General features: G+C 48.4%; 5 protein-coding genes across 5 annotated transcripts; 2 read left to right on the forward strand and 3 right to left on the reverse strand.

Annotated features, from left to right (window-relative positions):
- Positions 1–2,583: 2,583 nt before the first annotated feature.
- Positions 2,584–3,949, reverse strand: F5147DRAFT_759050 (uncharacterized protein; the record flags this gene model as incomplete). Its single annotated transcript, XM_041440428.1, has 3 exons — positions 2,584–2,924; positions 3,430–3,491; positions 3,627–3,949. The coding sequence occupies 3 exons, from the start codon at positions 3,947–3,949 to the stop codon at positions 2,584–2,586; spliced, it is 726 nt and encodes a 241-aa protein (XP_041296097.1).
- Positions 3,950–5,612: 1,663 nt separating this feature from the next.
- Positions 5,613–6,482, reverse strand: F5147DRAFT_759051 (uncharacterized protein; the record flags this gene model as incomplete). Its single annotated transcript, XM_041440429.1, has 6 exons — positions 5,613–5,761; positions 5,891–5,947; positions 5,968–6,081; positions 6,132–6,244; positions 6,283–6,434; positions 6,459–6,482. The coding sequence occupies 6 exons, from the start codon at positions 6,480–6,482 to the stop codon at positions 5,613–5,615; spliced, it is 609 nt and encodes a 202-aa protein (XP_041296098.1).
- A 382-nt stretch (positions 6,483–6,864) lies between these two features.
- Positions 6,865–8,056, forward strand: F5147DRAFT_679896 (uncharacterized protein). The gene is made up of 2 exons (XM_041436275.1): positions 6,865–7,634; positions 7,691–8,056. Exons 1-2 carry the CDS (start codon positions 6,977–6,979, stop codon positions 7,927–7,929), a joined length of 897 nt encoding a protein of 298 aa, XP_041296099.1. The 5' UTR covers positions 6,865–6,976; the 3' UTR covers positions 7,930–8,056.
- Positions 8,057–8,848: 792 nt separating this feature from the next.
- Positions 8,849–10,137, reverse strand: F5147DRAFT_679902 (ClpP/crotonase-like domain-containing protein). The gene is made up of 5 exons (XM_041436276.1): positions 9,839–10,137; positions 9,749–9,784; positions 9,602–9,693; positions 9,138–9,543; positions 8,849–9,076 (listed from the first exon to the last, which is right to left on the reverse strand). Exons 1-5 carry the CDS (start codon positions 10,110–10,112, stop codon positions 9,027–9,029), a joined length of 858 nt encoding a protein of 285 aa, XP_041296100.1. The 5' UTR covers positions 10,113–10,137; the 3' UTR covers positions 8,849–9,026.
- Positions 10,138–10,596: 459 nt separating this feature from the next.
- Positions 10,597–11,006, forward strand: F5147DRAFT_541055 (uncharacterized protein; the record flags this gene model as incomplete). Its single annotated transcript, XM_041430233.1, has 2 exons — positions 10,597–10,704; positions 10,758–11,006. Coding segments are annotated over 2 exons (357 nt in total), but the record flags the coding sequence as incomplete, so codon positions are not given.
- Positions 11,007–14,080: the final 3,074 nt, after the last annotated feature.

Genomic DNA, 14,080 nt, shown 5'->3' on the forward strand with positions numbered 1-14,080 from the left:
GCGCACAACGACCGTATTCTTGGTGTATGTACCCTGTTCCTCACCTCTTTCGCTACTGACCATTATGCAGGCGGAAATCCCGGGACAAGAGCAAGATGGCTATGATGCAGAACCCAATTTCTTCCATGGAATGCATCAAGTGCGTGCAAGAGCGTATCACTCTGTTCTCTCTCACATCGTTCATTACATCATTCTCAGATTTCCAGGCCAAGACTTCAACAGCGCTTTGGGCGCCTCAAAAGACTTAGGCTCGCCATGACGAGGAGGCCTCGTGAAGCTCCTGAACTTGCACCACCCACCACATCACCGCCAGTTACCGCCACCACCACCTTCAAAACCCACCTACGACGTCTATTTACCCGGTCACCCCATCATGCAACGCCCGAGGTTCCTTTTGCCCAAGGTCGACAGGTGCGCTCGGTTATTTTGTCATAACTGTTTCTTGGGTGTCTCACATTCAAATCTACAGCGTAATGCTGCAGCGGGTGCTCCTGGGAGTGAGCACTCCTTGATACCTGATGAAGACCCTCCTTCACAGGATCCCAATACGCAACAGCAACATCAACCAGTAGCAGCTCAGGTAGACACCGGCGAACATGGAGGCGGCCTGTCCTGTCGCTGTTGCTAGAATCATTGGTGAATGTCCGTAGGTATCTTAGTTTTATCGTTCATCTTGTTATGATATCTACATTGGCAGTAGTTTATCGATAGGCTTATCAGCATCCTTTAGGTTACTTTGTATCCTCTCTATAACTGATTGTGAACCTTGACTTGCTCATAGGCTACTGAGTATCAGATATCGTGCTCGTGTGCAACCACAGGGCCATGCATCCAAAAGATATCTCGTCATCTGCACATGCAGCAGTTTATTCAAGTCTTTCGCGGCACCAGTTTACACAGCCCCCATATCTTCATGTATCAGCACTGCCATTTGCCTACTAACTCCATGTAAGTATCTAGATCATGAATACTTTTCGTGTAGCATCTAGACGTGATATAAACTGACGGCTGACTGCCCAGATCGTGCTCAGGGAGCACACTGGTTTACTGAACTCACCCTTGTTCTCGCCGGACGCCACTCGCATCGTAACTGCAGGTTCTTTCAACAAAACTGTCTGGCTGTGGGATGCAGCGACGAAGTACTTTATCCTGGATCGTGACAATGGTTGGATGGTGAGAGGAGACCTTCTTCCCAACTTGGGTACTTGAGTGACAGGAGACGACAACCAAAGTTTGGTGAAATATCATCGATCCTCGTCAACCAGTCAATGCCAAGCTGACGCGCGAATGACATCGAGCAAATGAAGGGGATGAGGGAATCTAAAATTCTGCCCTCCGAGTCATCTGAAGAACCGTACAATAACGCTTTGCAGGTTCAAAACCTTGAAGAACTTCACGCAGACTCGTGAGACGATCTGCTCTGCTCTGCGTGGGATCGACCTTGGCCCAAACAGCGATCGGACCTCTCTAGACAAGCGAACTACAAGACCTTACTCTCAGCAGTGCAGAGAAAAATGTTTAGAAGTAGCTTGCAGCGATCCTGGATTGAGTGTTATTCCTCACCTTTAGGCTTTCAGATCTCAACTGATGCCACAGCCCGACATCATCCACGGGCACAGAACCACCAGAGACATATTTTCCACTTTAGTGTTGAGCTTGCTGACATTGAAGGAACGAACAGCTGCGATGAGATGAATATTGGAAGTGAAAGGAAAGGTAAAGTGCCGATTGTCCAGGAGGTTTGAGACGAAGACAGGCACATCGAGGCCCATTCTTCGATCTCCAATGAAGAACTGGTATTCTTGACGAAGTCGACCCTGTTCTGTAATAAAAGGATATTAGAACATGGTCAGGTTGGATTTGAATCTCGTTAGGACGCTTCACATAGATGCTAGCTAGATGTCTTGAGAGAGTATTCCGAGTTAAGCCTGAGAACGTTATTTGCAGTACACGAAGTCTAGCATCTCATGAATCGTTCATGACGGATGATCGCTCAACATGTAACTTGACACCGAGCTCATGCATGATCAAAATATCGTGAATATGACGCCGATTCTGGGACAACTCATCGTAAACTCCCCTGACGACTTTGCTGTAGTCCTGATCATACCGTAGAGTCGTGCTATCGGAGTTCAAGTGAACGTTCAAGGTTTCGGGCTAATAGTTGTCCTCCACCTCCCTGGCAATTGAAAGGGGCCTCTTTCACAGCCCTGATAGCGGCAAGCACATCAAAACTGTATCATAGAACCACACGTCGAGTCCCAAAACCGTCCATTTCCGCTGTTGTTGAATGGATTTGTCAACACAATAATATGAGACGATCATAGCAGTAGAACCTCCCAACGGTCGATGATAGGGAGCTGATACAGAATCTGCGGCATCCTGGCTCTTCCTTAGACCAATACGTAAATACACGGGCAACGGAAGTAAGATAATCACATATCAATATATACATCCTGTGATTCGATGGCTTCGATGGTATGCGGTGATATACGTGACAATGCGACGAGACTTGTTTTCTCTAAGAAGAATGAACATTAGTTGCCTCTAGTGGCGATGCGGAAAGCTCACTGACATTTCATCTCAAATAGCTCGATACCAGTGAGCCGGGCCATCCTTCCCCATCGCCTCCTTCAAAGCCTTATAATTTGCCTCCGGCGGCGGGCGGGTTGACATTCGTTCTCCAACAGTAATAGGATCGTCACAGGCGAGGGCAATGCACCAGAAATATTTGCCCTTGGGTGTTTTTATTGCACGAAGTCTGGCGTAGGAGAGAACGCCCGCCGCTGCCATAACATTCATGGGAACAGTGCTAAGGATATCACGCGAGTCTTCTGGGGTCTGAGCGGGCGGATAGCCCAGATCAAGGGCTTTTTGGTGCAACCAGCCCTGAGCTATCAGATATCCGAAGTATTTTACCATGACTGTGATTGAAGAAGCGTTAGAATATAGAATACAGACAGAGTACACGCTGACGCAGGGCTCATATGGTTGAATTTCAAGTTGCGGGAGTGGCCGCGCGTTGAAAATTTTGAAAACGCCAAAAGGGGTAAGCCCCTGTACGCGGGAGCAACTCCCAAGCCACAGAAGTTGAACGGAACAATTTGAGAGATCGACATTAACGAGTATCTAACGAACCTCTCAGCCGTTACTAGGCTCTCTCAATGCCAGTAGGCGCCAGTGACTGATGCTTATGGTGTCACTTAGTAAGTTTGCATGCACTCGGTAGAGTTTCGAGCCTTCGATGTGACAGCACGGAGTGAATGGCCTCAGATGTTGGACAGCCTCAATTCGTCAATCCGCGACACTCCTTATTGATTTTTCTCGATACAACAAGATATGGTAGGAACTGACCGCAGAGGGAAGCTTATGAAGGATCCTCGGCATTCTGGCCCTTCCTCCGAGTCAGACCAATATATGAGTACGCACGAATAATGGAAAGAAAATAATCATATGCGCTAATATGCCACAATGTGCCGGCATTCGAAAGCCTGAGCAGCATGTAGTGACTATATAGGTGGCAATACAACGAGACTTTGATGGTTTCCCTAAGAGAGATAAACATCAGTCGCGTCCCTTGGTAATGTGGAAAGCTCACCGACGTTTCGTTTCAAATAGCTCGATACCAGTGAGGCGGTCCATCCTTCCCCAGCGCCTCCTTCAAAGCCTTATATTTTGCCTCCAGCGGCGGGCGGGTTGATAAACGTTCTCCAACAGTAATTGGATCGTCACAGGCGAGGGCAATGCACCAGAAATATTTGCCCTTGGGAGTTTTCACTCGACGAAATCTGGCGTAGGAGATAACGCCCGTCGCTGCCATGACATCTATTGACGCAAGGCTGATGATATCATCGAAGTCTTCGGGTGTCTTGGCGGGCGGATAGCCCACATCAAGGGCTCGTTGGTGTAACCAGCTATCGCTCACCAAATATCCATAGTATTTTACCATGACTATTATGCATGAAGAAGCATTAGAATACAGACAGCTCCGACAGCTGTGTGCTCTCACCTTGGATCCGTACGTGACAGTATTTGATTTCAACTTCCAGTGCCTTTTATATGGAGTGTCATGTGACAAAGCACGTGCTTCAGCCTCATATATGTACGCGACCTGCGGTCTGTGGGTCAGTGGCAACTGGTGCATTGTATTCTTGGCGTATGTACCTCCTTACTTGCCTCTTTGCTACTGACTGTTATGCAGGCGGAGATTTCTGGGCAAGATCAGAATGTCTACGATGCAGAACCTAATTTCTTTCACGGAATGCATCAAGTGCGTGCCAGAATAGATTCTTCTTTTCTCCCTCGCATCTTTCGTTATAGCCTTCCCAAATTTCCCAGCCACGACCTCGACAGCGCGCTAAGCGCCTTAAAAGACTCAGGCTTGACTACGACACCTGTTCACCCGGCATGCATTGCCGCTTGGTTTGCACATAGTAGCAAATGAACATGATAACTTTGGACGTCACCCGAGGACAATGCCCTGAAACTTCGCAGAATTCTTGAAGTTGCCTGGATGATTGTCCTGCCAGTGCACGGAGAAAGAATTGGAGAACCACCTTCATGACGAGGCAATTCAAGGGACACTTCCGAAGACTTACACCTCCTATAGTACTCACTGCCAGCTGACGCGTGACAACACATATTGACGTATAATATTGAGGATGACAGCTCTGCTGAGGTCACTAATGTCACTGCGATGACTGAAGTGGATGTTCAGTTACACAGCGCGACATTTGTGCCCAGCATGGCGTAGGCGTGGTATTTCTTCGTATAGAATGATGGCCTTGTCAACTACATGAGTTTCGGTCTAACGATGGCAGCGGGTTTAGAATGAAAGAGCCAACCAATATTTGCAAGCGGCCACCCTTAAGTGGAGGATAAAGAAACAGATTCACGACCAAGTCCTATGCCCAGAAGACAGCGCTTCGCCGAAATTGGATGCCATCATCAGATGCATCCGTTGGCCAGGATAATACATCTCTGTGTTCTATCTTATACTCAGCATCCCGACTGAGGTCAGGGTTGTCCGAGCGACATGTCGAGAAGCTGACTGCGTGATACTATTTATAAGGACACACGTTGAATGTTGATTCCGTCAGAGATACGATTGTGTGGGGATTCTGTTTATAATCTGGTGTTTCCGGGATATCGCTCAGCAGTGCAGAGAAGAAAACTGTTGCAGATTAGCTTGCAGAAATCATATTATTCCTCACCTTTCATATTTCAACTGATGCCACAGCCTGACTCCACGATAACATACGTGAGCACAGAACCAGAGATATCGAGCTCGCCTACCTTAGTGTCGGGCTTGCTGATATAAAAGGAACGAACAACCACAACGAAATGAATATTGGAAGTGAAAGGAAAGGTAAAGTGCCGATTGTCGAAGAGGTTTGAGATGAAGGTAGGCGCATTAAGGCCTCACCCTTCCAACGAAGAGCTGGTATTCTTGACGAAGTCAAACCTGTTCTGCAATAAAGGATATTAGAACATGAGCAGACTGGGTCCGAGTCCCACTCGTTACTATTGATTGTTCCTTGGATAGCATTTTTTATAGCGGCGCAGCATATGAATAGAGGGGAATGTGTATCAGTGAAAGGGGTGGCTTCTGTTCACATAATGATGGATTTAGGATACTGGAGATATTGTAGTCGGCTGAGTCCGCCGAACGAACCTCTCAGCCGTTTACTAGGCCCTCTTAAAATTTTGCAGGCTTCCAATGCTAGTAGGTGCTGTGTGGCGTCACTGAAGTCTGCATGTACTAGGCGACGCAGTGTCGAATCTTCGATGGGACAGCACAAATTGAATGAACTCTATGAAATGTTGAACAGCCTGAATTCGTCAATTCGGAACACTTCTCTCGATACAACAGAATATAGCGGGAACGGACCCAAAGGAGGAAGCCTATAGAGAATTCCCGGCATCATGCCCTTCCCCCGAGTCAGGCCTATATATATAAATACACACGTATGACGGGAAGAGAACAATCGTATACGCCAATGTCACCACGTCCTGATATTGGATAATTTCGACGGTATGAGGTGATGTTTGTGGCAATGCGAGGAGACTTGTGTTCCTTCCCTAAAAGCAATGAACATCAGTTGCGTCCATTGGCGATGTGGAAAGCTCACCAACATTTAGTTTCAAATAGCTCGATACCAGTGAGGCGGGCCATCCTTCCCAAGTGCCTCCTTCAAAGCCTTGTATTTTGTCTCTGGCGGCGGATAGGTTGGTAAGTGTTCCCCTGCGACACAAGGACTGTCACAAGCGAAGGCAATGCACCAGAAGGATTTGCCCTTGGGAGTTTTCACTCTACGAAATCTGGCATAAGAGATGACGCCCGTCGCTGCCATAACATTCCTCGAAGCCAGGCTAATGATACCACGCGACTCTTCGGGTGTCTTGGCGGGTGGATAGCCCACATCAAGGGCTCGCTGGTGAAACCAACTATCGCTCACCACATATCCATAATATTTTACCATGACTACGATTGAAGAAGCATTAGGATACAGATGATTCCAACGCAAAGCATGCTCTTACCTTGGATCCGTGACGATGTTTGTGAACTATGAACCAAGTGTTGCCAATTTATATGGAGTGTCATGTGACAAGGCACGTGATTCTACATGGACTGCAGTCTCGACGAGTTGTGGCATGCCGCATGTGGTGCACAATCACCGTTGTTTGCCCGCCATTGTTGACCTCTTTTGTCTGTCCAGTTTAAAGAATATTTTTTGTTCACTCTCTTGGGAATTAATTGCCACGTCATGATGTGCCCGAACTGTAGGAGAATATTGACTCGGAGCAACATCAGCAAAGTTAAAATCCATTGTTCACTGGAAATGTACAATAACATCTCGTTGGAATGAACCCTCTCAGTAATATTCACCGCAAGAAATTGAAGTCCGCACGACATATATTAATTCACATTGGTCGCCGTCATATTCACCGCACCTGAACCAGCTACTCATTCATCATGGCCCCTGATCAATTGTTACCACGCAAAACTCGCTTGGAGACGTCGTATGCGTTCTCTCGCACATTCAATTCCCGTAATATAGAGTTTTATTGGTACCCACTGTGGTGCCAAACACTCTTCGATCTTGTGGCAGGTGTGCCAAACTTGATCGTAGCGCCTCAATTTCCAGTTTGGATCATAGAGCATAATGACCAAGTCGAAGGCGCAGATGATGGTGACGATCCTGAAGAGGTGGAAGAGTTGGAAAAGCCAGCACAGGGAGAGCACACTGGTGCAGGAGGTATGCAAGTACTCGATAACGACGTCGATGATGAGGACCATGAACCTGAGGTTGGGGCGGGGGATATCTCTTTCGCATCGACTATCCCCGAAAAGGATGCTAGGAGCGTTCTGGTGGATTTTACCGTCGTCCGTCTCACAGCCGTGCCTCAACCAGAGGAGAAGTCTCGCTATGGAGGGTGGCGAATAACTGCAGCAAATGCTTGCCTTCTCGTGGAAGTGAAAAGGTTTGCGAGCAGGAGTCTGAAAGATGATGAGCTGGATGAGGACATTAAGTTCCATATCGACGAGGCTAGGGCCGACATATTGGTGCAAGCAGGATGTGTTTTTCTTCAAGATGAAACCAAGGATTCTGTCATGGCCATCGCTGCTGCTGGTAAGTCATCCATAACAATACTATCTGTGTTATATACCATGACCGTCATATTGCAGGCCCATATTGGAGTGGTGCCACAATCCATCGTGACGACGTCAGGGATACTATGGACCATCTTTCAAACAGTGATCCGAGCTATCGGCCCTCTGGCGAACAACTCCTTGACCGGGTGCCGAAGTGGAATAAAATTCTTCGCCTGGATGGAGCATCCTCCACAGTGGCTTCCGAAGCCCGCTTACGCACCATTTGCAAGAAGATGAGGGAAATGGAGGATCAAAAAACGAACGCTAAGTAGTGTGGTATTTTCTCGAGAGCGTTGATGGGAACTCGGGGCTTTGGATCGGTGTTTGACTAGAACTTCTCCATTGTGAAGATAATACCAATTCATTGCGAACAACCGTTTCGAAAGTAGTCAGAGAAAAGCGAGCTCGGTCGTTGTGACAGTGGATGGCCGAATCTGGCCGTTTCCCAGACCATTTTAAAATGTAAACCACGTTAACAGCTTGGATGCAGCGCACGAGCTTGTTCGAAAGTACTGCAAGTCAAAACCTACATAACAACAAGACCGCAAGCGGGACTACGTCACTGGGTCGTCACCCATCCATCAATGAATTATCGTGTCAAGGATCTCAATTCGTATCAAGGGCATTGTTTGATGTGCCACAGCTCGACTCCACGGTAACATCTGTAAGGACAGAACCAGAGATGTCTCCCTCGAGCTCGCCCACATCGGTATCTTGTCTTCTGACATCAAAGGAACGAACAACCGCCATGAGATGAATATTAGAGGTGAAAGGAAAGATAAAGTGCCCATTGTCGAAGATGTTTATGACGAAGACGGGCGCATCGAGGCCCCACCCTTCGATTTCCAACGAAGAGCTGGTATTCTTGACGAAGTCAAACCTGTTCCGCAATAAAAGGATATTAACATAAGCAGATTGGGTTTGAATCCCACTCATTCACTCATTACGATTGATTGTTCCTTGGATAGCGTTTTTGATAGCGCAGCAGCATTTGAATAGAAGGGATGGCTTCTGCTCACATAATGGACGTTAGGGTATTGGAGATATCGCAGTCGGCCGAGTTCGCCGTTGCAATTAGACAACCACCGCCTTGTCGCGCGGGTTGATTTGAATCGTGCCACATTCGTCATAGGGCTAGCGCCGTTAGACACAAACCGCTGGGATAGATGCGGAGACCGTTATCTGACTGAAGGCCGATCAATCAACAATCAGAATACCATTGCTTAGCCTCGTTTGTAATAGTCTAGTGATGTAAACTTAGGCTCTGATGTCGAAAATCAAACCTAGATGATAGAATCAATGTGGGTCAACACAGGACAACACAGGGATGTTGACGACCGGGGGTTCCCTCATAATATACAGAATGCCCTTACGAGTGCGTCCATTCTGCCCTTCGTTTCTCAGCAAAAGCAGCCATGCCTAGCAAGATTGAAAGGAATCAGTGCAAAGTTTAGTCAGACAACACAGAAAATATGCTCACCCTCCTTCTGATCTTTGGTTGAAAACAAAGCATGGAATAACCGCTTCTCAAATCTCAGTCCCTCAGCGAGGCTCATTTCAAACGCTGCGTTTACGGCCTCCTTGCCTGCATTTACTGCGATGCGTCCCTTGCTTGCAATATCGCTCGCCACCTTTACGGCCTCATCAACGACACTGCCCTCGCGTACAACCCGTACGATGCCCCAGCGTTCTGCCTCGTCTGCACCGATTATACGTCCGGTGAGGACGAGTTCCATGGCACGCGATTTGCCGATGAGATGGGCGAGACGTTGGGTCCCGCCGCCGCCAGGGATGACTCCGAGATTGACTTCTGGTTGTCCAAGTTGTGCTGAGGGCGCTGCGAGAAGAATATCAGCCTGCAATGCAAGCTCCAAGCCACCTCCGAGCTGAAGGAAATAATTCGAATGAAAACATAATGGTTGACAAATGAGTCCAAGAACATACGGCGTAACCGCTGACGGCTGCAATAACCGGCTTTTTAAGCTTAGTGATAACTTCCCAATCAGCGAGGAAGTTGGCGGTGTACGCTTCGGCGACTTCGGGAAAGTTTGTCAGAAAGGATTCAATAACTAAGGTCCTAAAGATATTCACAGGACTTGTCCTTCATTTCCTTGATGTCCGCACCAGCTGTGCATAAACAAGTCTAATCGAGTTCATGATCCGATTGACTGAGAAACACACCCGCAAACGCGCGTTCTGACCCAGTGAGGATTATAGCACCCACACTAGTATCCTCATCAGCCTCCTTCATCGCATCAGATATATCTTGAAAGTGCGCCGCATTGAGTGCATTGAGTGCCTTGGGCCTGTTCAGAGTGATGAGCGCCACGCCTGGGCTGGGCCGTGAGACAAGGACATTTGCGTATTCGCGCTGTACACGCAAACTGGTAGAGAAGAAACGAACGCTGCTGCTTGCATGGCGGAATGTTGAGCGGGAGAGTGCGACCAACGACATTGTGGACCGGAGACAACTATGGGGAAGCTCCGAGCTCCGAATATGGCGTCAGACGGGCCGCAAAGTGTCCGAGTTCCGCCGTACACCCATAGTAAGTACATACTCCACTGAGGATGCTACAGCTGTAAGTAATCGAGGTCGTTTCTCCTCTTGAGTGGTCCATCAAACAGTAGCCATCGATGCCGTCGTCGCGCTCTTGCATGATCATGATGATCACAGGTGACAGTTATACTTGTCTCAGTGCTGATATGTTGTTCCTGGTTACTGTGGAAATTCTAGACTTGCCAATGATGACAATCAGGGATATCACCAAACGAGCACCTCGTCTGTCATGGAGCACGATAAGCAATCGGAGGTCCTTAGCTCGTGAGTAGCTCAGAAATCCGTCAGCCGTTGCAAACTGAATATTTCCCAATGCAGTCTTCTCCAAAAACAGAGCGAAATTCTCGAAGTCCTTAAGCGCGCAGAACTAGAGAAAGCGGACAAGGACGTCCGATCACAGTTCTGGGAAACATATGAGGTGGTAGCAGAGGAGGTCGACAGCGAGTTCCTGGAGCGGTACAATGGTGATATCGATATCATCCCTACTTTCGTGCGTTTCCTTTCTCAGAACAGTTTGCGAACCATCTAAATGCAATCTCTCAGGCGGGTCTCTTCTCAGCTGTCACCACCTCCTTCATAATTGCGTCGCAACCTAATCCAGGAGACACCACCAACGCACTGCTGGTCCAACTCATATTACTTGCGGCAAATGGTACTTCGGCACCCCAAAGCATTACGCTTCCGCAACCAGCAGGGTATTCGTCTAGTAATGTTTGGGCTCAAAGCCTAGCCTACGCCAGTCTTTTACTTAGCCTCTTTGCTGCCTTTGGTGCCATCCTGGGCAAACAGTGGTTAGGCTATTACAAGTCCAACAGATACGGTCACGGTTCCATGGAGGAACGTGGAAGGAGACGGCAACAGAAGATGGAAGCACTAAGGACGTGGTACTTTGATGCCGTGGTTCAGTCATTCCCGGCGTTGTTGCAGGTTTCGTTGTTCCTTTTCGGCGTCTCCCTCAGCATCAACTTGTGGTCTCAGCAACAGACAATCGCATATGTCATCATCTGTATCACACTGTTTGGCGTTATGCTTTATGGATTCACCGTCTTCGCGTCCCTCATGTCCTCGGATTGTCCCTTTCAGACGCCTGTGTCTGTCGTCATCAGACTTACTTGTCAACTCATAGAAATTCGCATGGTTCAGTTCCATGATCTATACCATTTGCGATATGTTCCGCGATGCATTGGATTAGGCGTGGCGCTCGGAAAGTTGCTTCTCGCGGGATTTGCTAGTGCCAGAAGCATGCTGTCCGCTCTTCGAACGGTCACCAGTTCTTGTTTACGTTCCATACGAGCTCTGCGATCCTCGCAGACCAGTGCTCCCATGATCTGCGATCTCGAGTTTGGCAAACTTTCCTTTGAAGCAACGGAGTCGTACCTTCCCGCAATTTCTCTGTCGTACGAATTTCCAGCTGTCTCCGTCGCATCTTCGGATGCTCCTTCCGTAAAATGGTTGCTCGAAACGTCCACAGATCCCAACGTATTCATTGCCGCTTGCCAGCTGGTCCCTGAAGTTGAATGGCCATTCGATTTTGATGTTTCCGGTATAATTTCTCTCCTGCATCGCAGCCTTGGAAGCTGTTTCGACACTAAAGATAGGCTGTTAGCGCCAGCGAAAGAACGAGCTTTAGCTTGCGCAACAGCTCTCGTCCATCTCAGTGGAAGGGAATACCTTCGACTGGACGGGGAGTATTATTCTGCTGCGCAATGGCCTTCTCAGCCTAGATATCTTCATTTCTGGCACCTCCTCAGCCGAGAATCGCTAGATGCTGATTATGCATTGAAGATCAACCTCGGACAGAAGTGGATAGCTGATTACACCTATCGATTCTTCCGGGATACGCCAACATTCTCTTCAGCGTCTGACGCTACCTTGTTGTGGCTCTCCCAAGTCCTTCCATATGTTTTCCTCCTTCATAAAGACATCGACGAGCTCGCGCAGATGGAGGATTTAGCATTGAGTATCATCTCGATGCTTCTTGAAGCCAAGATGCCGAATAAAGCCCCGTCAGCTCAGGTGCTCGCTAATTGTACACTTCTTGCTGGCATCTTACTCGGGCTAAACGTCGACAAAACGGTACTCGTGAAGGTGGACAAAAGGTATGGCAATTGTTTTATTTCCGCAGGTCGCCTATCTGACAGCGACCGAAGTGCTGCTATCGATGTACTTGTCACTAAACTCCTCGCTTGTCTACAAGGTTGCGTTGATGGAGCACATCCGCAACACTACGCTTGCAGGGCCAAGAAATGTCTCCCACATGCCCTTCGCATCATTGAGCTGACAGGGGCCGTTCCCCTTGACGGCTCGTTTTTCCGAGCGGGCCTTGCTTGCTGCAAAGAAATTTTCCTCGGATGCTCAGCGATATCTGACGACGAAACTGAGGACTCAGGAGATGTGCAGAGACGCTTGTTCGAAGCAGGAGCTGCGCTGCATACAGCTATCTGCATCCCCCAAGGCCCTCTCGGATATGTCTACCAGCCAGACGACTCATTCCTGTATTGGTATGGGGAGTTTACCTGGGCGCACGACACTCGTTCTTCGCATGAATTTGAGTGGCTCGTTGATTATGTCTGCGAACTGCGCGAGCTCGAGGGTTATGAAGTGGAGGACACTCTCGCAGATGCACTCCTGGCACTTAGTGCTATGAAGAGTCTCGGAAGTCCAACAAGAGAGGCAGCTTATCTGGAAGTCCTCTTGTGGTCTATGGGGCCGGAACAGCCTGCCCGGTTGCGTTATGCTGCCTTGCGTGCTACATACGAAACGCGAAGAACACTACTGGCCGCCATAGAAGATACAGATGGCTATGCTAATTTACGGGAGAAACTACTTGCGCTTTCCCCCGCCATCCTCACCGCTATCTCCCCTAGCGTGGAAGGTAGCCATGGTGTCTTGTTCGATGAAGGACGTGATGGATGTTACATGAAACTCCTCTTTACCCTTGTAAAGAATCCTGCGTGGTGCAGTCGCCTTTCCCTAGACGACCACATCAACAGGTGCATCAGTCTGATGGCGGAAGCCGCGGACAGCAACCCTCACGCATTCTATCTTGCCGGTATTTTCCTGCGGATCACGGCTGTCTCAAAGGTTTTGGAACTTCCACTCGATGATATGTTCTCAAGGGCGAAATTATCGCCACTCGTCCCTGGCGCATGGGATGCATTCCCTAGCGTGTATCTCTCAGGCAACGATGATTGTGTGGAAATCTTGCCAGACCTTACAGAGTTGACGCTTGAATACATTCCGCTGGACAGATTTGCACTTGAGACGCTTCATGAGCGAATAGACTGGGTGCTAGATGTCCTGAGAAAGTACTCAGAGCCTGAGAGTGTTATTTCCGCGGTGGAAACATTATTAAAGGTGGTCAGAACCAGGTTAAACTCACCGGCGTCATCGCTTGTCAGTATATGATTCATGATGGACAGTTTGATTTACACGTACGTCTAATCTATGTATATATGTGTGTAACTGAACTACTTACCATTACAACATTTGCGATGCTCATGTCCGGGCCGCTCAAGCTTGCCTTATGCGGCCCGCTACAGATGTTTTTACTGAATATGCTCCCGACTGAGCTGGAAGTCCGAAGTCTAGGCTCTCAGTGATGAATCGTTCATGATCGCTCAACATGGAATTTGCGGATATGACATCGAGCATCGATCTCGAGATATCATGAATATGACGCCGATTCCGGAACTGCTGGGTTAATGCTCATGATGCCGGCTGCCTTTCTGAACGCTCTTCTGTCTGATCGACGTCGGTACCATCTCCAACTCAACAGCAGCATTACCACGATAATTGAATTCATGTGGCGACGCCGGACCGGCACATTCTTTGACGGAAAGCTGAGAAGAAAGTCTAACCCCCAT

This window comes from Suillus discolor (genome assembly GCF_016758755.1).
Source record: "Suillus discolor strain FC423 chromosome Unknown F5147scaffold_11, whole genome shotgun sequence".
Classification (NCBI taxonomy): Eukaryota; Fungi; Basidiomycota; class Agaricomycetes; order Boletales; family Suillaceae; genus Suillus; species Suillus discolor.

What these genes read in the sequence shown, in the direction of transcription:
- F5147DRAFT_679896 (XM_041436275.1), top strand. Translation starts at nt 6,977, where the DNA reads ATGGCCCCTGATCAATTGTTACCACGCAAAACTCGCTTGGAGACGTCG. An exon ending in CATGGCCATCGCTGCTGCTG is followed by an intron (nt 7,635 to 7,690) that starts GTAAGTCATCCA and finishes GTCATATTGCAG; the next exon opens with GCCCATATTGGAGTGGTGCC.
- F5147DRAFT_679902 (XM_041436276.1), bottom strand. Translation starts at nt 10,112, where the DNA reads ATGTCGTTGGTCGCACTCTCCCGCTCAACATTCCGCCATGCAAGCAGC. An exon ending in GTCAGAACGCGCGTTTGCGG is followed by an intron (nt 9,785 to 9,838) that starts GTGTGTTTCTCA and finishes GTTTATGCACAG; the next exon opens with CTGGTGCGGACATCAAGGAA. An exon ending in GGAAATGAAGGACAAGTCCT is followed by an intron (nt 9,694 to 9,748) that starts GTGAATATCTTT and finishes ACTTTCCCGAAG; the next exon opens with TCGCCGAAGCGTACACCGCC.